The sequence below is a fragment of the Danio aesculapii genome, chromosome 13 (genome assembly GCF_903798145.1).
Source record: "Danio aesculapii chromosome 13, fDanAes4.1, whole genome shotgun sequence".
Lineage (NCBI taxonomy): Eukaryota > Metazoa > Chordata > Actinopteri > Cypriniformes > Danionidae > Danio > Danio aesculapii.
Window position 1 is genome coordinate 16,510,495 of NC_079447.1, and position 22,793 is coordinate 16,533,287.

General features: G+C 35.4%; 1 protein-coding gene across 3 annotated transcripts in view; it reads left to right on the top strand.

The window, feature by feature from the left end:
• The window catches only part of trim9 (tripartite motif containing 9), a 48,580-nt gene that overhangs the window by 9,231 nt on the left and 16,556 nt on the right, over positions 1–22,793 (top strand). For all 3 annotated transcript variants that reach the window (XM_056471081.1, XM_056471083.1, XM_056471082.1), the window contains exons 2-6: positions 7,989–8,084; positions 8,181–8,303; positions 16,132–16,242; positions 18,501–18,654; positions 21,492–21,637. In XM_056471081.1, the coding sequence (XP_056327056.1) occupies positions 7,989–8,084; positions 8,181–8,303; positions 16,132–16,242; positions 18,501–18,654; positions 21,492–21,637 (630 nt within the window). The remainder of the gene's footprint in view (positions 1–7,988; positions 8,085–8,180; positions 8,304–16,131; positions 16,243–18,500; positions 18,655–21,491; positions 21,638–22,793) is intronic.

Below are 22,793 nucleotides of genomic sequence, written 5' to 3' on the forward strand. Positions count from 1 at the left end.
CAAAAGGTGTGGCTATCCACCCGGGACATACGCATGCGACTGCCCTCTCGCAAGTTAAGTCCCCGATTTGTTGGTCCCTTCACCATCGTGGAACAGGTTAACCCCGTCACCTACAAACTACAATTACCCTCTCACTACCGTATTCACCCTACATTCCACGTATCACTCCTGAAACCCTATCACGATCCTGTTCTTCCCTCCACAGAGCCTGACCACGAAGAGGAACCCCCTCCTCCACTGCTCCTAGAAGAAGGAGCCGTCTACGCAGTGAAGGAGATCTTGCGTTCCCGACGTCGTGGTGGCCAGTTGGAGTACCTGGTGGACTGGGAAGGGTACGGCCCCGAAGAAAGGACATGGGTTCCCAGAGCTGATATTCTCGATCCTAGTCTCATGGTGGAGTTTCATGAGAGCCACCCTGAGTTCCCAGCGCCTAGAGGCAGAGGGAGACCACCACGGCGTCGGAGGTGTCGGCCCTCAGGAGCGGGCCCTGGGGAGGGGGGTACTGTCATGGATTGGTCAGGCTCTCACGACCCCCACTCACGAAGATCACCATCACCTGACTTCTAATGAGCACACAGCTGCATCACATTCACGAGCACCAGATAAAAGCACAGCACTCCAGTCGCTCATTGTCCGGGCTCGTCTCGACGAAAGCGGACAACTGAGCGACCACTCAGCGTAGTCATCCTCAGCTAAAACAAACGATTTACTTACCTGTTCTCTTTGTATTCCTCCTAGTCTTCCTGGTCCTCCCGAATCGTCCTGTCTTCCAGTCCTTCCAAGTCTGTGTCATCCTCTGTCAGCTGTATCTGGTGTGTGCTGTCCATCCTCGTGTATTCCTGTTACCCAGCCACGGAGGAAAAGACCCCAACATCATTCCTGATCCTCCTGGCTATCCTTCATGTGCTCCTTGTTGTCATTTAATAAACACCCTAACGTTTCCTTACCTCTGTCTCCTGTCCGCTTCATAACATTAGAAGTGTCTTGAAAAAATATCTAGTGAAATATTATTTTCTGTCATCATGGCAAAGATAAAATCAATCAGTTATTAGACATGAGTTATTGAAACTGTTATGTTTAGAAATGTGTTGAAAAAATCTTCTCTCTGTTAAACAGAAATTGGGGGAAAAATAAACAGCGGGGCTAATAATTCAGACTTCAACTGTATGTTTAATAAACTAAACACTAAGCTCAGCTTTTGCTACAAGTGCTATAATTAAAACAGTATAAAATCGAAATTCATTTTTAAGATTTGAACTTACTTAGTGATTGATGTTATTAAAGATTAATTTTGTTTGAGTGATTGTAATGAAACTGAAGATATAGGTTGAAAAAAAAAAAAATATATATATATATATATATATATATATATATATATATATATATATATATATATATATATATGATGAATGATATAATGAATGATCATTATTGATCAAATGTTTTTAGAATATCATAAAAAAAATAACATAAGACAAAATGCTGTTCTTTGGAAGTTTATATCCTTTAAAAATTCCAACATAAAAAATGGTTGATTAAAACAAATTTGCTGCTGAATATTTTTATTTCAAATGTTATTGATAATAATAATAATAAATTGTAGGGATGTCCCAATCAGGTTTTTTTGCTCTCCTGTCCAAGTCATTTGATTTTGAGAATCTACCGATACCGTACTTCTATAATGCATAAAAATAATAAAGAAGAGCAAAGAAACAGATCCAGGATGTTCCTATTTTTTATTTAATTCACCTTATTTTAACATTCAACAGTTAGTTAACCCTTTATCAGGCAGAATAACATTAACTTCATTTTGACATTAATTATGTTACAATATAATCTTTTAAAAGACTTCAAAATACTGTAATAACCTCAAGTGTTACAGAAACATACTACTCTATATTTATGTCTTTTGTTGTAAATGGCAGCTGAAATCACCAGATAAAGGACTCTCTAGAGTTAGGATACAGTAAGGACACCTTTGCCACATAAAGTACCCATTAGTTAACCCTTTATCAGGCAAAGAACCAGGGTAATTAACATCATTTTGACATTGATTACATTACAATATAATTTTAAGCCATAAAAGACTTCAAAATACTTTAATAACCTCAAATGTTACAGAAACATACTACTGTATATTTATGTCTTTTGTTGTAAATGATGGCTGAAATCACCAGAAAAGAAAAGAATCTCTAGAGTTAGAATGCAGTAAGGACACCATCGCCACATACAGTACCCATTAGGTAACCCTTTATAAGGCAAAGAATGGTAATTAACATCATTTTGACATTGACTACATTACAATATAATCTATTAAGCCATAAAAGACTTCAAAATACTGTAATAACCTCAAGTGTTACAGAAACACAATATATCTATGTATTTTGTTGTAAATAGCAGCTAAAATCACCAGATAAAGGATTCTCTAGAGATAGGATGCAATAAGGACACCACTGCCACATACAGTACCCATTATTTAGGCCTTTATTAGCCAAAGAACCATGGTAATTATTAACTTTATTTTGACATTGATTACATTGAACCATGTAGATGGATGACAACAGCCTTATGAGCCTACTAGTAGGCGCAGAAGGCCTCAACTGGCCCATATCAATCAGCTGATAACCACTGATAATGCCCATTCAATCGAGTGAAATCATTCGAATCCGCTGCTCAAGTAAAAGTCTAGCGGTTTTCCAATGTATTTCAGTGAGTGGCTTATAAAGGGTTAAATAATCAAACAAAATACTATAAGACAAAAAAAACTTTTCAGGCAGCGGACTGTATTTTATAATTGATGCAATGATAAAAATATATATATCCAGTCATCATTAACTTTGGCATGTCAACAAATGAATTCATTTATCTAATTTAAATGTTTCCATTCAGAAAATGTATGCAAAACAGTGCATATTTAACCATATAATGCCTCAGTTGTGTATTTGAATATTACAGTTTAGAAAGACTTTATTTATTTACTAAAAAAATGATTTTCACTAGTGAAAAACCAATTGCAAAACCTTTCTTTTTTTTTGGAAAATAAACTATTTTAGTTTACAGTTTAGATATGTGATCCTCATGTCAGCTTATCTCAGTTGACACCCAGCTCTCTAGATATTTGGCAGCCTAAAAAATATTTTTGCACAGTTGCAAAACTACTTCCTTGTGAAAAGGTAGCGAAATCTGTCAGAGCATCAGTGCATCACAGGCCTATTTTCCTGCTTGCTGCGCAAGTGTGTTTGCATGTGACATGGAGAGATAGTTGGAGAAAAGAAGGGAAAGAGAAGCATATGGTGCCCTGAGGCTTCAGCAAAACTACAATCTGTTTAGTGAATGACTAGCAAGTGTCTGCAGTGCGGAAAGAGGCCATTTTCCTCTGATATGAGGCCAGCTCGCTAGTGTTCAGTGAAACAGCTACAGATGGGACCAGCAGAGGACACTGATCCAAGATCTGATTTGCGTGTGTACAGTATGCATGTGTGTGTGTGTGTGTGTGTGTCCCAGGTGCTAAAAGGGGGAAGCCGTATTTGGGTCTGCCGTGATGCTTCTGCTGTCCCAGTTCAAACTGATATTATACAGCCATAACATCACACAAGAAGAACTGAAGAGAGGGTAATGGAAACAGACAGTCAAAATAATGTAGAAATGTGTTGAAAAAATCTTCTCTCTTTTAAACAGAAAATGGGGAAAAAAAATAAACAGGGGGGCTAATAATTCTGACTTCAACTGTATATATGTATGTTCTCATTATTTTTTAACACATCTATAGTTATGCGGTGGCACAGAGTTAGACCTCTTCTCTGACACAGAAACAGCAATGCGTGTGGCATGACATCACTTTGTTGATACTATTAGTTAAATGCCGGCAAAGTAGAAAATAGAAGCAGCTTGAATCGGAAATTGTGAGTATGTCTGGTTTGGAGGTAACATAACAAACTTTTTTTTTCACTGTGAGTTTTGGATGGAATTTTTGAATGGAGTTTTGGATGAAATTGGATGGAATAAAAGAGTTTTGGATGGAATTTCAGAACTGGCTGCATTCCAAACAGATACAAATATACTTTAACTGTGGTCTCAGTCATAGTTGGTATAATTTTGAAGGACAAAGACCTTGACTTTTTGATAAATGCTCTCTTTAATTATTCTAGGTAAACACTTCCTTCATAGATGCAAATTTGTAAAGGTGAAACCCTGCCTTAATGGATAGAGGAATGATCTGAAGATGTTGGTTAGCTCTCTTTACCTCATGAGGAACAGAAATGCCTGAAAGCTTTCACATGCCTTGGACTCTATTACTTGATTAAGACCATCACGCCCCATTTTAGTTATGTTTTTTATTTTAACGTTTCTAGTCATGTACTTGTATATCAACACTAACACAGGGTTTCTACAGGTTTCATCAAGTCAAATTTAAGACTTTCTAAGACAGTTTTAGGACCATTATGAATGAAATTTTGACTTATACATGGCTAATCACTAATGATTATTTCTAATGGCACGGTTTGCCACAAAAAACAATACAAAACAAAGCAAATGTAATTATATCTTAGCGATACACTTTAATCTGTCAAAACAAGAAAATTGTAGCTGTAAACACTATTTTCAACAATATATATATATATATATATATATATATATATATATATATATATATATATATATATATATATATATATATATATATATATATATATATATATATATATATATTAGATGACCAGTTTACCAATGTTAAAAGTATATTTACTGTAAAAGGAATTACATAAATAATACAAAATATATATTTGCTGGCTTTTGGTCCAAATTGATTGAGTATAACTTCTATTCAACCTAATGCATTTCTGTTATAAAACCTTAAGTTTCATGTCTATTTATAAATATTACGGCTACTCAGCCATACTTCTGTAAATAGTTTTTATAAAATGGAAGATAATGTATAGAGATAAATTGCTCTGTTATTTTCATGAGGAACTGTGTAATTGTTTTTCTTTCCCTGATTTTATTAAGATTGCTTGTTGGTGATTGGACGGAGGTCGGCCTGATTGGGTAGCTTTACTTGGACCTGTTTAAAATAATTTAAGACATACAACACAATATTTCAGTGAATTTAAGACATTTTAAGGCCTAAAATTTTGTGTTTGAAATTTAAGACATTTAAGACCCCGCGGACACCCTGCATATGTATTGGAATGTTGAAGATTGGTTGTACTTGAGCTAATGGGTACTGTGTGTGGCAATGGTTTGCTTATTGCATCCTGACTTCTAGAGAGTCCTGTCTTATCAGGTGATTTTAGCTATCATTTATGACAAAAGACATAAATATAGGATGTTTCTGTAACACTGGCCCTGCTGGGCTCTCATTATAGGACTCTCATTGTAGGTGATAGTGTGCTGTTGTGTAGTGCTGTGGGTGTGAGTAATGCTGTGATGTGCTGGGCTTTAGTGTGTAAGGCTGTCACAAGTAGGCCTCTGTAGTGTATAGGCTTTAATGTAGTATGTAGGCCATAGAAGAAAATTTGGAGCACTGAGTTTCAGCCCTTGTTCTGCCATTTTTGTTCCTCGTTTGAGAACAGACCACAAATGAAAGTGGAGGTCTCTTGGCCAATGGTTGTCATAGCAATGCTCGAACATTTATAATGGGATATTTTTCCCACTCCAAAGCTCCATCGTTTCACTAAGCCTGACGCACACACATACGCACATTCACTCCTCTTCCCATTCTCACCCACTCTCCAAATGACATTTTAATGACTAACCTCTCGCAAATTATGTCACTTCCTCTCTTAACTTTCTATACACATTTCGCTTTGAGCACTGATTCCCCATTACAGCATTGTTAAACTGCTAAAGGTGTTTAATGTGAAGTTGTTAAGAGGAATGAAATTAATTTAATTAAAAGGTCATTAGATATTGTTTTAAATAATCAAAATAAACAAACGTCTGAAAGTTTGAAGTAGTTTTAACATGATTCTGCTATCATATTTTAGTATAATGCGAACAAATAGCCACTTTTAAAAACTTTGATTCTGATAAATATATAGATGCATGTTAACATGGTTTAGCCCGTTGCTAGCATGTTTTATCAGGTTGCTAGCATCGTACATTATAGCATTTTTTAGCATGTCAAGATGATTTGGGACAATGGTTGCAATGTTTTAGAATGTTGTTCACATGATCCTGCACATTATTAACATCTTTTAGCATATTGCTAAAAATGGGCATGTTTTTCAGCTTCCAGATGGATGGATGGATGGATGGATGGATGGATGGATGGATAGATAGATAGATAGATAGATAGATAGATAGATAGATAGATAGATAGATAGATAGATAGATAGATAGATAGATAGATAGATAAACAAGTTTTTAACATGTTGCTAGCATTAATTTTAAATTAGCAAATTTCAACAGATGTAAACATATTTAGCATTCTGTTAACATTATTTAATCCATTGCTAACATGTTTTAACAGGTTGCTAGCATTGTACATTATAGCATTTTAGCATGTCAACATGATTTGGGACAATGGTTGCGATGTTTTGGAATGTTGTTAACATTATCCTACACATTATTAACATCTTTTAGCATATTGCTAAAATAGGCATGTTTTTCAGCTTCTAGATGGATAGATGGATAGATGTAAACATATTTAGCATGCTGTTAACATGATTTAACCCATTGCTAACACGTTATATGTTGTTAGCATTGTATATTTGTTGTATTTTAAGCACATCAACATTATTTGGGAAATTATTTCCATGTATTTGAATATGGTTAATGTGATCTGCATATTGTTAACATAGATTACATAGATAACATATCTTAGAATATATCTTACATAGATTTAGAAAGCCAGTTATTTAGAAAGATTTAACAACCAGAGCAGTTTGGTGGTTATAGCTTTTTATTAGATCTTTTTCAAGTCTGCTTTAATTAACTTTCTATTCATCATGCATCACATTTTCCACAGAAATATTACAATCTTTATACCAGAGATACCCAAAGTAGGACCCCCAGGCCAAAGTTAGCCCATTGTAACCTTTGATTTGGTCCACCATGCCATATGAGCGGAGCATGAGTATGATGGAGAGGGATGGGACGAACGCCTTTAACATAGAGATCATGATTTCAAATTTTCTGTAACCTTTCTTGTTTGAAAGCAAGCTGAAATTAAATGTTTCAAATAAATGTTGTAAATGAATCTCATTTTTTAAAATGCAAATGCTGTCACTCGACGAATAGAGGACTATGCAATAGACAACGGGAAGCAAATCAAGGCCAAAACTAGTCTAATTCTGTTATAAATGAGATTGTTTTGATTTTATTGTAATAAGTTCATTATTAAATGTAAAAAAAAAAACCTGTATTAGTTAATATAAAGTAATTTTTTCTAGTCATTTCTAAACATTATTAAATAAGTTAGGAAAGTACCCATGACAACTATATTTACCTTCGGCACACTAGCCTCAATCAAGTTTGGTTTTTTGCCCTTCATAAGAAAAAGTTTGACCACCCCTGCTTTAGACAGACAGACAGATATATCTTAGCGACATGCCAGGTCATGCTGCAAACATGTTAACAAGTTTTTAACCTATTGCTAGCATTAATTTTAGGTCAGCCAATTTCAAGAAATGTAAACATATGTAGCATGCTGCTAACATGATTTAACCCACTGCTAACATGTTTTATGTCGTTAGCATAGTATGTTTATAGCATTTTAAGCACACCAACATTATTTGGGGCATTATTTCCATGTATTTGAATGTTGTTAACATGATCTTGCATATTATTAACATAGACTAGATAGTTATTTAGAAAGATTTAACAACCAGAGCAGTTTGGTGGTTATAGCTTTTTATTAAATCTTTTTCAAGTCTGCTTGAATGTACTTTCTATTCATCTTGCATCATCTTGCATTTTCCAGAAAAATATTACACTCTTTATACTATAGTCTGTATGTCTCATCTTTTCTGTCTTCACGTTTTCAGGGACAACTCTCTCAAGCATTGAATGTTCTGTCTGATCGGGCCACAGAGGCTAAAGAGTTCCTGGTGCAGCTCAGAAATATGGTCCAACACATACAGGTACAACATGCATGCACTAACACTTACACACTCACACCTATGTAGTGTAGTATTAAACCTTTAATGATCTGATTCTTTCCTAATGGTGTGTTTCAGGAGAATGGAGTTGAATTTGAGGCATGTTTGGTGGCCCAGTGTGATGCTCTGATTGAAGCTCTGAACCGCAGGAAAGCACAGCTTCTCAGCAGAGTAACCAAAGAACACGAACACAAACTCTCAGTAAGCACAACCGCACACACAACTTTCTCAAAGATTATCATTAAGATAAAAGCTGTGTATGACAGTTTTAAGAACTGTAGTGAAGTGAAAAACTGGGTGCATTGACAATTATGGTATCTTTAGTCATACCGTTCCATATTATGCTATTTTAAGGGTTCATCATTTGGCTATTGAAATCTACTATAAAAGGTGTACTGCCTTCAAAGTCAAAGACAGAGTATGTTTTAATTTTCTCAAATATACTTTGTATTATCTGAATCATTTGTATCACTTCCAGGCAGGTATTTGACTATACATTCAAGCAGATTCCTTTCACATAAGGTAGTGAACCCTCATCTGGTTGAATGCATTCAAACAGCTACAAAATATGCCTACACTCCACCGGTTGACCTAATTCTGAAATATTAAGGGATGCCATTTGTGTGTGTGTGATCCGATTGGCCAAAACGTAACTTAATGCCAGCTGTGAACAGGGCCAGGTATTAAGATAGCTCTCTGTGCTATTTTGGAGAATAGGATCTGGTGATCATTATCCAAATTCCACAATTTGATTTCTTAATAGCAGGTTTAGTGACTGCCACCTTGAGAGTTTTCCAGCATGTGTTAATAGAGATGATGAATAAATTCGATGTGAGGGGATTCATGCTTTGTCATTTTTCAGTAATACTCATCAGTAGTAACAATTCGTCTTTGTCAAATGCAATGAGTGTAGATAACTCAAAATTGTTAATTGTTAATTCTACTCATTTAAAAAGAGTTTTGAACTCAGTGTTGAAGGTAATGAGTTAATTAAATACTTCATTATTTTAACTTAAATGGAGTAAGTTCACGGTACTCATATAGATTAGTTTTTTAACTCAAATGGTTTGTTGCAATCAGTTTCCTCAAACGTTTTGAGTTGCCTTAACTTATTGGGTTTTACAGTTCTCAGTTGGTTTGAGTTCTCTTCATTTATTGGGTTTACTGTGCTCAAATTGTTTCGTTTACTCAAATAGATTAAGTTCACAGTACTCATTTGGATACATTTTTAAACATAAATGGTTTGTTGCAATCGGTTTCCTCAAATGGTCTGAGTTACCTTAACTCTTTGGGTTTTACAGTGTATATTAAACAACCCAGCAAACATTTTTTGTTTTTAAAAGATGTCTAATACATGTCTAATAGACATCTAAGCATAGTTGTCTTGGCTAAAACAGTGCTAAATCTGGGCTGTCAGTGAAATTCTAATAGTCATCTAAGAATAGGCCAAAACTAGACTCATCATCAAATAAACAGAAATGTATGACTACACATATAGAGTCTGTCTAATCTGTCCACTTGACGACTAGTCTAGTTTTGGGCTATTCTGTCTATTAGATTTTCACTGACAGCCCAAGTTTAGCCTTGTTTTAGCCAAGCTGTCTACGTTTAGATATCTATTAGATGTCTGTTAAACACAAAATTGTTTAATGGGAAGTCCAAAATCGCGTACTACAGTACTTGTGTAAGTACTATATTTGAATATGAACTTACTACACGGCTGTTAGAAAATTACATTGTATAGTACATTGTAAAAACTGTTGCATTATGGGACCTTGATCTCTGCTTTGTTGAATTTTGATGTTGAAAATTCAACTCTACAGTTTAACAAAGGGACTTTTATTGACATTTTATTAATTTAAATATAAATAATATATAGAGAAATGAGTCTGTAAAATATTGGAGTTCATTACAAGGTTTTTGTCAACATAGACTCATCCTGAAAGCGTAGCCCTATATAGATTTCTGGAGACCACAAATTATGTAGCCAGAAGTACATATTGCTGCATTTTGTCTTTTAAACGAACACTACAGGCCGGTATGACACCGTTCCTTTTTGCACTTACCAACTGAACGCTTACCTCGATGTGGGCGGCTTTCCCGCTGTTACCAGTTTGTCCAGTTAGCTTGCCATGTATGTCGGTGGACTTGCAGAGAGGAGTTGCAGAGAGGAGTTGACCACGACGACGGGGTTTGAGTCTGGTGAAGAACGGTTTCAGAAAGCAGGTAAGACAAAAACAGAAGGCAAAAAAGTAAAATAAACAAGTAAATAGCGATGTGAGAATGTGGTAAAATCTGAAAACGTGGTAAAATCAGACGAGGACTTTTCTTTTTCTGGATTGCTTTTTAAAACTGTCGGTTGTGTTTAGGGAAGTGGGTGGGTGGGCCAATCGGCGCCTTTGAAAACACTGTTGGTTGGGTTTAGGGAAGGGGGAGGATGGTCGGTCAGTCAATCAGTCGGTCAGTCAGTCAGTCGGTCAGTCAGTCAGTCAGTCAGTGGACAGCGGCCTCTGATGGATTTACGTGAGAACACCAAGCACGAATGGCACTCGCGAGAGAAATTTAAGATCTCAAAAACTGCAAAAAAAACGTACCTTCTAGGACGTATTTGGTGCTCTCCAGAAATGTATATAGCAGTATGTTTTCAGAATGAGCCTGGGTTGGAATTTGTAGTATAATCAACAACACAAACCCAGACAATATATCACTTTAAACTGTTAAAAATGTTAATGAAAGTCACTTTTTTTTTTTACTTTTCAAGGTTAAAAGTTGTTGGAAGAAAGATCAAGGTCCCAAAAACATAAGTGAGGAAAAATAAAAACATGAATCATAAATATAGAAAGCTGCTAATTCACAGATATTTTTAAAGTGTACGAATTTGAGTAGTATGAATGAAATTTGTACATACTACAGTACATCCGCCCTTTATTGTTATCACGTGACCTCTCCGCATCCATTGCATGGCTTCACTGTTGACTCCCATTCATAAATTCTCTTGCTTGGCCTCATGGGATAGTAAAGTGTGCACTGGATGTGCACTTCAGAAAGTAGTAGGTCATTTCTATACTTCTCGCCTACTGTTTTATTGAATACTATGAATTCAGACATACTAACTAATCTCACATACTGCTTTTCACATACTAAATAGTAGAGAAGTAGGGGATTTTGGGCGATTTTGAAACTTAAAGACGATGTTGTGCTGACAATAATGGACCTTACAAAAATATTGCACCACAAAAGTGTCAGTAATAGTTTTCATTACATTTTCCTTATTGCTTTTTCTGTTTTTACACAGACTGTTTTACTCAATACTTAAGGAGGATGTAGGCTGTCAGATACAGATGGAGAAGTTTACATTGGTCTTACACAGCTTTCTTTCTTTCTTTCTTTCTTTCGTTTTATTTGACAAAACATAAGGGAATGCACCTAATTCATCAAGGATATCACAATTCCATTGTGGTCCTTAAAGCAAAGTTAATCCAAAGCTGTCCTTTCAAATATTTAAATATGCAAAAAATGTTAGCCATTCATAGCAGCGGGTGTTTACTTCCGAGTCTACAATCTGCCATGCTTATTCAAACAATGTTTCATGATGAGGGGCATCAAAACATGGAAGAAATAGCCTTTTACTTCTAAATTATTATGCTTTGGGTGTAAAATTTTGGATTGTGTTATAAGTGGACCTCAGTAGATCAATTTAAACTAAACAGTATACAATAAATACACATAAAAAGCCGTTCAAGACTTCTTTAAATGTGTTTAACTAACATTTTGCATTAGAGCAACAGATGTCCGGCGGTCAAACTAAGTTTTTTCTTTCTGTTTTCCCATTATAAATTTATTAAATGCCTTTCCTTCCAGCATTGGATATAGAATGGAGCTTCAGGCGCAGGGTTAATCATCAGCCATTGTTGCCATGTCAGAACAGCCTGTTTCAAAACCAAGCTTCTGTGTCATATGAAAAGGTTTTCTTCCACAGAAGGAAAGAACGCAGTGTAGTGGTTAAAAATCTGGGCTATGAACAGGTTTAACCTCAAGTCATTGTGTCCTTGAATAAGACTCTGAATCTCAGGCAGCTCCAGTGAGACTGACTGCACCTATAGTTAGTCTGCTGCTATTCTGTCTGGTTAAAATGCAGCTGAAGAATGCAGCCAAGAAACAAAATGTCTTTCATTAAAACAATCTTGGAACATTATTGAGTTCATCTGCCAAATAGGGTAATGACGTGTTTCTGGTTTTGTTGTTTCAAGACAAAAATGCATACATAGTCTGATTGAATATGATTATTTTTTGATCATCCTTTCTGTAATATGTCAAAGTAGTTTCTTTACTCGTTGTTCAGTGGAATAAGAGAAAAACAAGTAAACAAGATTTCTCTTTCTTTAAAAGTTGGATTACAATTGATGAGCAGTGAAAAATTTATTTCTTTTTAATTAAGTAAATAAAACTTTATGATAATCTCACAATAAATATAAATAAAATTTTTTGACTAACTAATTTAGTCTAATTACAAAATAATTTTTTAAATAATAATAACATTTTTAATAATAGTTTATTGTTATTATTTATTAATAAACATATTGAATAATAATTTTATTAATTAACATAATTGTTATGCTGTATAGGCGGTTCATTCCGCTGTGGCGACCCCAGATTAATAAAGGGACTAAGCTGAAAAGAAAATGAATGAATGAATGAATGAATGAATGAATGAATACAGTATAATTTATAAAATACTTAAATTCACTAGAATTTTAAAATCATTTGAATTTTAGCTTTTAGCGATAATATTTAACATTTTCTTAATTATACAAAAAAACTGTGATTTTACAAAATTGTGAGAAAATAAGATATACAGTTAAAAATATTAAAAAAATAATATCAACTATTTAATTTTATTTTAAGTCGCCTCGGCTATGGTGTATAACAGTCATTTATTCATTTTACTTCAGCTTAGTCCCTTTATTCATCAGGGGTTGGACAGCGGAATGAACCGCCAACTTATCCAGCATATGTTTCACACAGCGGATGCCCTTCAGCTTCAACCCAGTACTGGGAAACATCCATACACACTCATCCACACACATATATTACGGACAATTTAGTTTATTCAATTCACCTGTACTGCATGTCTTTAGACTGTGGGGGAAACCGGAGCACCCGGAGGAAACCCACGCCAACATTGGGAGAACATGCAAACTCCACACAGAAATGCCAACTAACTATGACTCGAACCAGCGAACTTCTTGCTGTGAGGTGACAATGCTAACCACTGAGCCACTGTGTCGCTCACAATGAATATAAACGTAAACGTTTCTTTTTTGATATTTTTTCATTTATTTATGCAAAATCTAAATAAAAAAATATTTGATTAATTTGAAGAACAGTCATTTTATAAAAATTAAATAATTGAATTAATTAACATAATTATTATATACTGTATAATTTTTGTAAAGCCTAAAATCACTAGCATTTTAAAAGCATTTGGGTTTTAGCTTGTAGTGATAATATTTAACATTTATTATACAATTATACAAAAATACCGGGAAATTGTCTGCAGTCTGCACCCACTAAGCCACCGCGCTGCCCAAAATGAAAACATATTAAAATTAGTTAAAATATGTTATTCACCATAGCCGAGTGAATATAAACATCTTATATAGGCTTATTCTCTCCTCCGGTCTCCATGGTGCCACAGGCCTGTTTCCATGGTTACAAAGATGCCGGGCTTCTGTCTTTGTCCAGTGGCTCTGCGAGACTACACAGCATTTCTTCACTTTTTTTTTTATGTAAATGTCCTTGTATAAGGATTTTTTTGTGTGTGAATGTGTGCCATTTTGCACTGTCACCTTTATGTCATTGGACTGCAGCTTTGAAACAGAGTTGACTTGGACATCATCATCATCCTAAACCATCAGTAGTTTTTAGGAAAATGTGAACATTCACTTTTTCCTCAGCTGTCAGTAAGCATTGTTTCAGAGATTGGTTGACATGACAGGCAGCGCTGCACAGTCAGCGAAATTGTTGTTGACTTTCATTTTTATGAAAACATGTTGGGTGATGTACACTCACGGGCCACTTTATTAGGTACACCTGTCCAACTGCTCGTTAATGCAAATTTCTAATCTCCCAATAACATCGCAGCAACTCAATGCATTTAGGCACGTAGACATGGTCAAGACGATCTGCTGCAGTTCAAACTGAGCATCAGAATTGGGAAGAAAGGTGATTTAAGGGACTTTGAACATGGCATGGTTGTTGGTGCCAGAAAGGCTGGTCTGAGTATTTCAGAAACTGCTGATCTACTGGAATTTTCACGCACAACCATCTCTAGAGTTTACAGAGAATGGTCCTAAAAAGAGAAAATATCCAATGTGCGACAGTTCTGTGGGCACAAATGCCTTGTTGAGGCCAGAGGTCAGAGGAGAATGGCCAGACTGGTTCGAGCTGTTAGAAAAGCAACAGTAACTGAAATAACCTTTCGTTTCAACTGAGGTATGCAGAAGAGCATCTCTGAATGCACAACACGTCGAACCTTGAGGCAGATGGTCTACAGCAGCAGAAGACTACCACAGCCTACCTGAGTGTTGTTGCTGGCCATGTCCATCCCTTTATGACTACAGTGTACTCATTGTCTGATGGCTACTTCCAGCAGGATAACGTGTCATGTCATAAAGCGCGAATCATCAGACTGGTTTCTTGAACATATTGTAATATTGCAATTAAGTTACAAGCCTAATGATGATATCTATGAGTACACTTTACTCTATTCATCTGAGGCATCTTGCCTTAAAGCAATAGTTTCCCCCAAAATGTAAAAATTCTGACCTTCTTCCTTCAATGGTCCGGCAGCAAAGTTCCTTGATTATTACAACAGAATCAAATTACAGTTGCTAGCCATATTGACCTAAAAATACCAACTTAAAATTTTCCGTTTGTCTTAGTACACGAAGTGACTACAGAAGGGTCAAGTTTGGAATAGGAAAATCTTTCCCTTTTTTTAAATAAGACGCTAACGGTCTAATCCACTTCAATGTTTTATGCTAAGTTAAGCTAAGAGTGCTTCTGCCAAACCCGGAGATTGGCTAAATGGAAAATTCAACTGTTTAACTCTAGGGGTAACTTGTAAAGTGAGCCTGTTTCCAAAATAATGTGGAGTGTTCCTTTAAGACAAACAATGTGTGCTCGTAAAATAAACATTGCACATTTTTGTTTAATGCAGACTTTAAATTCAATGCTGGGTTCACACCAAAAGCGAAATTATGTACAGTATATGAGTAGATTACATACAAAGTCAGTGCAAATGTGCAAAAATGAGCAGATTTTCAACAGGCAGCATGAATGACACTTGGTGCATAAGGTGTTTGTCGTGAATGTGCAAATTTCACCTAAATTGCGTCTTCCACACAAGTTCAAATAATTACGCTTGACCAGAAATTTCACAAAAAGCATCCCACAATAGAGTGAGTGATGCAATGCTCTGTGTTTATTGTGAACCAAGTATAAGGTCTGTCTTTGCTGGTTCAAACTGTAAGTCACGTCCACCCACCAACCCTTCCTAGTCTGTCAATATTAGAATAGTTCAGTCTGCTTCAGTCTCATTCTGCATTTGATTGGCTCTAGGAAAAGAAGTGTTGGAATCATTTCACTATGGTTAGATTCTCTTAGAGGACTCATGTGTGCATCAGTGTGTACGTGCGTATCATGTGAAGAAGATATGGCTGATATGTTTTAGTAGAGGTAGGCGGGACACTTACGGACCCAAGCATGCATCCATTGAAAAACACAAACACAAAGTGCTGATGGGTTTTAGTAGTATTGAGGGGTTGTGTGTGTGTGTGTGTGTGTGTGTGTGTGTGTGTGTGTGTGTGTATTAAAGGTCAGTGATGTGTGTTGCTGCTCAGAGAGGATGCTTAGAAATGGTCCTGCTGTTGCCTAGCAACTCAGCCTCAGTACCACTATCACAGATTCATTCTCTTTCTCTTTTCTTTCTGCCGTTTCATCTTGTTTTTTGTTTTTTTTTTCTCAGGTGGTTCGTGATCAGATCTCGCACTGCACGGTGAAGTTGAGGCAGACCACAGGACTAATGGAGTACTGTCTGGAGGTTATCAAAGAGAACGATCCCAGTGGCTTCCTGCAGGTCCGAGACAGTTAACATCACACTAACCAAGCTTATCTGCTGATGCTGGCCAAAATTTAGAGCTCATATACGATAGATAAAGATCTGAGAGAACTTTTAATGGACAGGAAAGTATAAGGTCTGTTTTAAAGGTGTACAAAGATAACGATCAATTTGACATGAAGCTAATTGGATTTTTGGATTTGGACGGCTTTTCTGAAATTCTTATAGTCCAGTGGATATTTCATCAGAGGGTACTGCAGAAAAAATAGTCTTTATTGACTAAATGTGTATTAAATTTGTCTATGCAATCATTTAGGTTAATTATTGAAAACAAATTGTTAAAACAGAATATTGTATAATGTTGGGCCTTTAGCTAATCTTAAATTAATTTACGTATTCATGTTGTATATGAGCAATATCATATGAGTAGCAGTGCGATGTGGCTGTATATCGGCATTGGTGGGAGGCGTGCGCTTAGTGTCCCACCAATAACGATGTACAGCCACATCGCACTGCAACAGTTCAACGGCATAATCGTGTATATAAAAAAGAAAATCAAACACAAAGAGTCTCAAAAATTCTTTTGTATGAGGAATTACTTTCTTCCACCATTCATTCACATCTGCAGCTGACGTCAGAACAGCAGAAACCATTGCTGATTTACTAACATCACTTTAGAGCTAGTGTTTGAATGATTCTCTTGCGTAATACCTAAAGTGATGACAAAACAGGTGATTTTTCTGACATTTTAAGATTATAAAGCTGAACGGCATGAAATGCCATCCATTTACAGAGATATCTACCAGTATTTCTCTGTTGTAATCAGGAGATCACAATAATTAACCCCGAAAAAGCCAAAGCAACACAATCACTACCAGATTACCGTTGTGTTTATGATAAGGAAAAAAACACATGCTAAACACATGCGGGTATTTCTTATTTCTTTCTGTTTACTAAACTAGTCTGTAGTAATGAAAACAGAAGACACATTAGAAGCAGATAATCATCTCCAGTTTTAAGACTTTAAGATGAGTCCCATCTCACACTCAACACACTACAATTACTATGGTTTAAATACAGCACTACAGCATACGAAAGAGAGAGATCGACTTAGAAAGTCACTTACCAGTTTTATAATGATTTGATCAGCTGTAGTTTAAAATTAAGTTTTTCCTCCTCTGAAGGCTTATTTTGCAGTCTCTGTCGCCATCTTGTGGATGGAAAATGTCAACCGACTTTGCTCAAAGACAGGCTAATGGCCGCCGATGCGCTGTCTCTCAGAAATTATGAATATTTAAAAATAGGCACTATCCTTATAAATAAACTGCATAATTGTAATCTAAACAACTACATTCTTGACAAAAGTACATTTTGTTGTCCAACAGCTGCAATATTTGTCAAACTGTAGTGTCCTGTGCTTGTTGTTGTATGTGGGCGGAGTAATACACACAGGGTGAAGGGTGAAGAGGCTGGACGAGTGATGTTATTTGCAGAATATCTCACAGCTATCAGATTCAAGAAATAGACAGAACTGTTGTATAAATTGTTTATAGTTTATTAATGTGTGATTCCTAACTTCACTTATAGCAGTGTGAGTTTTAGATTTGATTGTTCCCCTTTAAAAAAAAAAACAAATCTAAAAAAAAATAAAATCTTGTAATGCCTAAATTCACTTGTGGCATTTTGAAATTTTAGTTTTAGCATCTAGTGTTTTATTTAACATGTAAAAATCTTAAACATGGTAGTGTTTTATAAAATTATTAAAAATATATCAGCCGTTATTTTTAACTTGATAACATTGTTATTTCTCAATTTATCTATATTAATATATCAGACATTTATCAGTTACAACCATAGCATACAATTAAATGGTTTATCTATATTGGCCAGAATTTGAAAGTCATGACAGACATTGCTGTTGTGAATATTGTGCGGTAATTAATGATTTCATTGTGCTACATTCATTCATTCATTCATTCATTCTCCCATCTATCAATTTCCAAAGACTAATACCTGAAATATAAACATAACACTGCTTATCCATTAGCATTAATTAAAATGCTCATCAAATCCTCATAAATATGTAAAAAGTTTTTGTGAAGAGTGCGTTTTTCCAAACTCCTGCTCAATGACACCATCGCCTTTCAAAACTTTCCTGATCACAGACGGTTTCCAGCTCCGAGGACTTTTATTAAATTAACAGAAGGTCATGCATTTACATAAGGGCAGTACTTCATTAATGTGACTTAATAGCGTGTAATGTATTCTGAATGCAGATCTCAGATGCTCTGATAAGACGGGTCCATATGACGGAGAATCAGTGGGGGAAAGGCTCTCTGACCCCCCGCATGAGCAGTGACTTTGACCTGACGCTGGACAGCGGGCCTCTCCTGCAGACCATACACCAGCTAGACTTTGTACAGATGAAGGGTGAGCCAATCTGTCTATCTGTCGATCTGTTTCAGCATGGTTTGTAAGTGAATGAGGTGTGTGGGTTCTTAAGTATTGTGCAATATTAATGGCTACAAATGCAACTCATTATATATGCATTTTTGTTCCATGCAGCAGTTGGTTATTGCTTTTCAGTAATTCATAAGTATCAATTTGTGAAAGATGGATGACTTCTGCTCTACTTGCTCGGTATGAATTTGAGCATGACTTTGTAAATGGTTAGCTAAGCTGCTATAGATTATATATATATATATATATATCAGGGTCAAATTTAAGAGTATATAAGACCTTTTTAGGACTATTATATCATGACAAAAAGAGAAAATGGCTTGAAAAGTCAATTAATTTATTCAAACTGATCATTAATTTAAGTGCTGCAACTAAATTTACATTGAACATGTTTAAACTCTTTTAAACCCTGGCAAGTGTTTTAATTTTTGTTGTTCGACAGATCTGTTTTAAGAGAGTTATACTCTTGTTTTTGATTGTGGAAATAATATAAATTAAAATCATAATGATCAGTCTCCTCATCAATAAATAATCTGCAAACTCCCTTTTTGATTGCTGCCTGTCAGTTGAAGTGTCAGTGTAGCCAGATATTCACACATAAAACAAGCAAAAGCAAACCCCCCCAAAAAAGAACAAAAATAAGTTTGCAAAAAAAAAATTTGCTAAATTTTATATTTTGCAAATTGATACTGGATCGCTAACCCAAACATCATCTTCACACATTATTAACTCTCAAATGACTTTATTAATGCTGTCACATTAAGGTTTAAATGATTAGCTGTCACCCTCATATCGTTCCAAACCCCTGAGACCTTGATTCATCTTCCGAACACAAATTAAGATTTTTTAGATGAAATCCGGGAGCTGTCTCATCCTCTATTGACAATAATGTTCCAGAGACTAAAAATCCAGAAAAGGAACTGTATGAAAGTATAAATAAAACTTTGTTCACTCTTGTGTCCCACACCAGGTCAGAGTGTGTATTTGTTTTGACCCTGTTGAGTATAGCCCTGTATTAAGTAGCACCCTAAACTGACATGGGAAGAGAAGAGCCAAATCATATTTACAGTTTTTTGCTGTAGAAAAGTGTTTTTGGAGCTTTGTATGATTACAGTTGAACCACTGAAGTCACATGGAAATATTTGACAGTCTTCTTTTCTTGACTTTGAATAAGGTTGTCAACAGTATCGACTTCAGTATCAACTGGTACTAAAAATTTTTAAAAATGTACATTTCCCTCTAACTTTGGAGCGTTGTTGAGCGAGTTCTTAAACACCGTGTTGATCAGTTGATCTGTCTATAAGCTGACTTAAGAGCGCTTCATGTATCTGTGTTTGCACTTGATGAACAGAGGTGAAGAGGAAAACCAATGACCTTCACGGCCAATCACAGTCATATCGATTGAGCATGGCCAATCAGTGGGGTTTCAGAGCGTGCTCAACAGCGCTCAAATGTTACCAGGACATTTTTAAAAACTCAGTACAGATTACTACCGAAATCGATACTTTTGACAACCCTACATTGAACATGTCTTGACCATTGTTGTCTGTGGATGATCTGATTTCAACTAAAATGTGAATAAAATATTTGTGTTTTAAAGATGTAGGAAGGTTTTAATGGTTTAGAACAGGGGTGTTCTAACTTTTTGGGCCAAGGGCCAGATGCAAAAAAACAAACATTGTCCCGGGCCAAATTTTACATACATCACACAGACAGGCATATATATGTATGTAAATGTATATATGTGTATGTGTGTGTCTCTATTATTATGGAATTATTTATTTCGTCGTCCAACTGTGTTTCTAGAAAGACTTTCGTTTTTCAAATCTTGAATTTTCTCTGAGCAAATTACAGTTGTAACACTCATCAGACACTCCTTTATAAATTCTCCTTCAGTGAAGGGTTTCCTGTGCTGTGCGATTAGCTGAGCTACCTCATAACTAGCCAGCGTAAAATTTTCTTGCACTTTATTAGCACGAAAAAACTGCTGTTGTTGAGCAGATAGCGCAGCTGCTAATTGTTTTACTTTTTGCTGAAGGCCTGATGTCTTGTTTCATAATGTCTTTTAATATTATATTCCTTCATTACTGCAACTGATTCCTGGCAAATTAAACAGACACATTTCCCACTGACTTCTGTGAAGAAATATTCTTTGCTCCAACCTGACTGAAATTTCCTGCACTCACTGTTGATGTTACTTTTTCTTGGTTGCGCCACGGCTCGCCAAAACGTGATTATCAATTATGTTTCCTTCAGTTTGTTCGGTTCGTTTTACGTCATAACAGGTACTGATGCCTAATTGAAGGCATGTCATAGCGACACCCGGTGGTTATTTATTGAATTACGTTCCTTTTTGTATAGCGGGCCAGATTCTATTAATCTTTATAAAAAGCCTCGACAGCCGCCACAAAACGGATTGCGGGCAGCAGATGGCCCGCAGGCAGTAGTTTGGACACCCCTAGTTTAGAACAACATGAGGGTGAGTTGTTAATAATAGAATTTTAGTTTTGGGGTGAATTAATCCTTTAAATTTAAATTCAAAGCCATACAGCTTATAATAACTGGATCTGGCAACATGACAGAGCGGAGGCTGCAATATGATTTTGAATAGTTTATTATTCATACATAGAACTTTAAATTGTATTTTTGAACATGAACAAATGATCGAGATCTTGTCTGTGTTTGTGCCTGATTGGGTGTGTTTCCTTTATTTCTGCATAGCTTTCCTTAATGACACAGTAGGACAGAACACTGGACCCAGAATAACTCTGTCTTTGTTTTTTGTCTCTGTGTGTGTGTGTGTGTAGTTCCAGCTGCTCCTATTCTTCAGTTAGAGGAGTGCTGCACTCAAACCAGCAGCGCCACTCTGTCCTGGAAACAGCCGCCTCTCTCCACCATCGCTGTGGATGGATATATTCTAGAGCTGGATGATGGCACTGGAGGCCAGTTCAGAGTGAGTCTCATACACTGTACATACAGTGAAGCTTTCTGCATTAATCACATTCTCTGGATTATTCAGCTTTCAATAAAACATAGGATGTGCTGTGGTTTTTCCATGTATTAGTTACACCCCATTTTAAAAAGGAATATTTTGATCCATTTCTCAGTGAATATGGGTAATATTTTGGTGCATTTAAACAAAACAGAAATATATAAAAACATATATATATATATATATATATATATATATATATATATATATATATATATATATATATATATATATGTATAAGTATATATATATATATATATATATATATATATATATGTATGTATAAGTATATATATATATATGTATGTATAAGTATATATACATGTTCATATGTTATATACATATATTCTAAACATCAAAAACCATACCAAAAACAAAAATGTATAATAATAATAATAATAATACATTTACTTATGATGCTCTTTTCTCAAACTCAAAGCGCTACAAGATATACAATGACAAATAAAAAATGTAGAGAATTACACGCTTGCATAAAATCCCAGTAAGAAGCCAGCAGTCACACCGCAATAATAGAACAATAAATATATATAAATAAGCAAAGTGTTACAAATTGCATGAAAGTGACGATCACAAATTAAATACTTTGCTAAAAAGATGTGTCTTAAGAAGCTTCTAAAAACAATCCAAAGAAACAGCATAATTATGGGTAATGTGTTTCATAATGTAGGCACACAGGAAGAAAAAGCCTTGCCTCCCATGGTTTTTAGTCTAGTGCAGCTAATACAAAGTGAGCCCAGAAGCAGAATGAAGACAGCGATTAGGAGTAGAAAAGTCATCAGATCAGTATTTTGAATGTACTGTAACCTCCTAAAAGAACTTGCTGGTAAACCCCTAAAAAGAGAATTACAAAAATCAAGATGAGATGTGATGAAGGCATGAATAAGCAGCTAAAGATGAATATGGAGCTGAAATGCTTGTAATTTTAGAGCTAAACTAAAGGTCTAACATTTTTAATTTCATGCATTTATTGTTATAATGAAATCATGCAAGTTTATAGCAGCATGCACCTAGCGAAAATCGCTATAATGACTATTCTAGGCAAATGGAAACCCAGAAAGCCCATGCATTATTATTATTATTATTATTATTATTATTA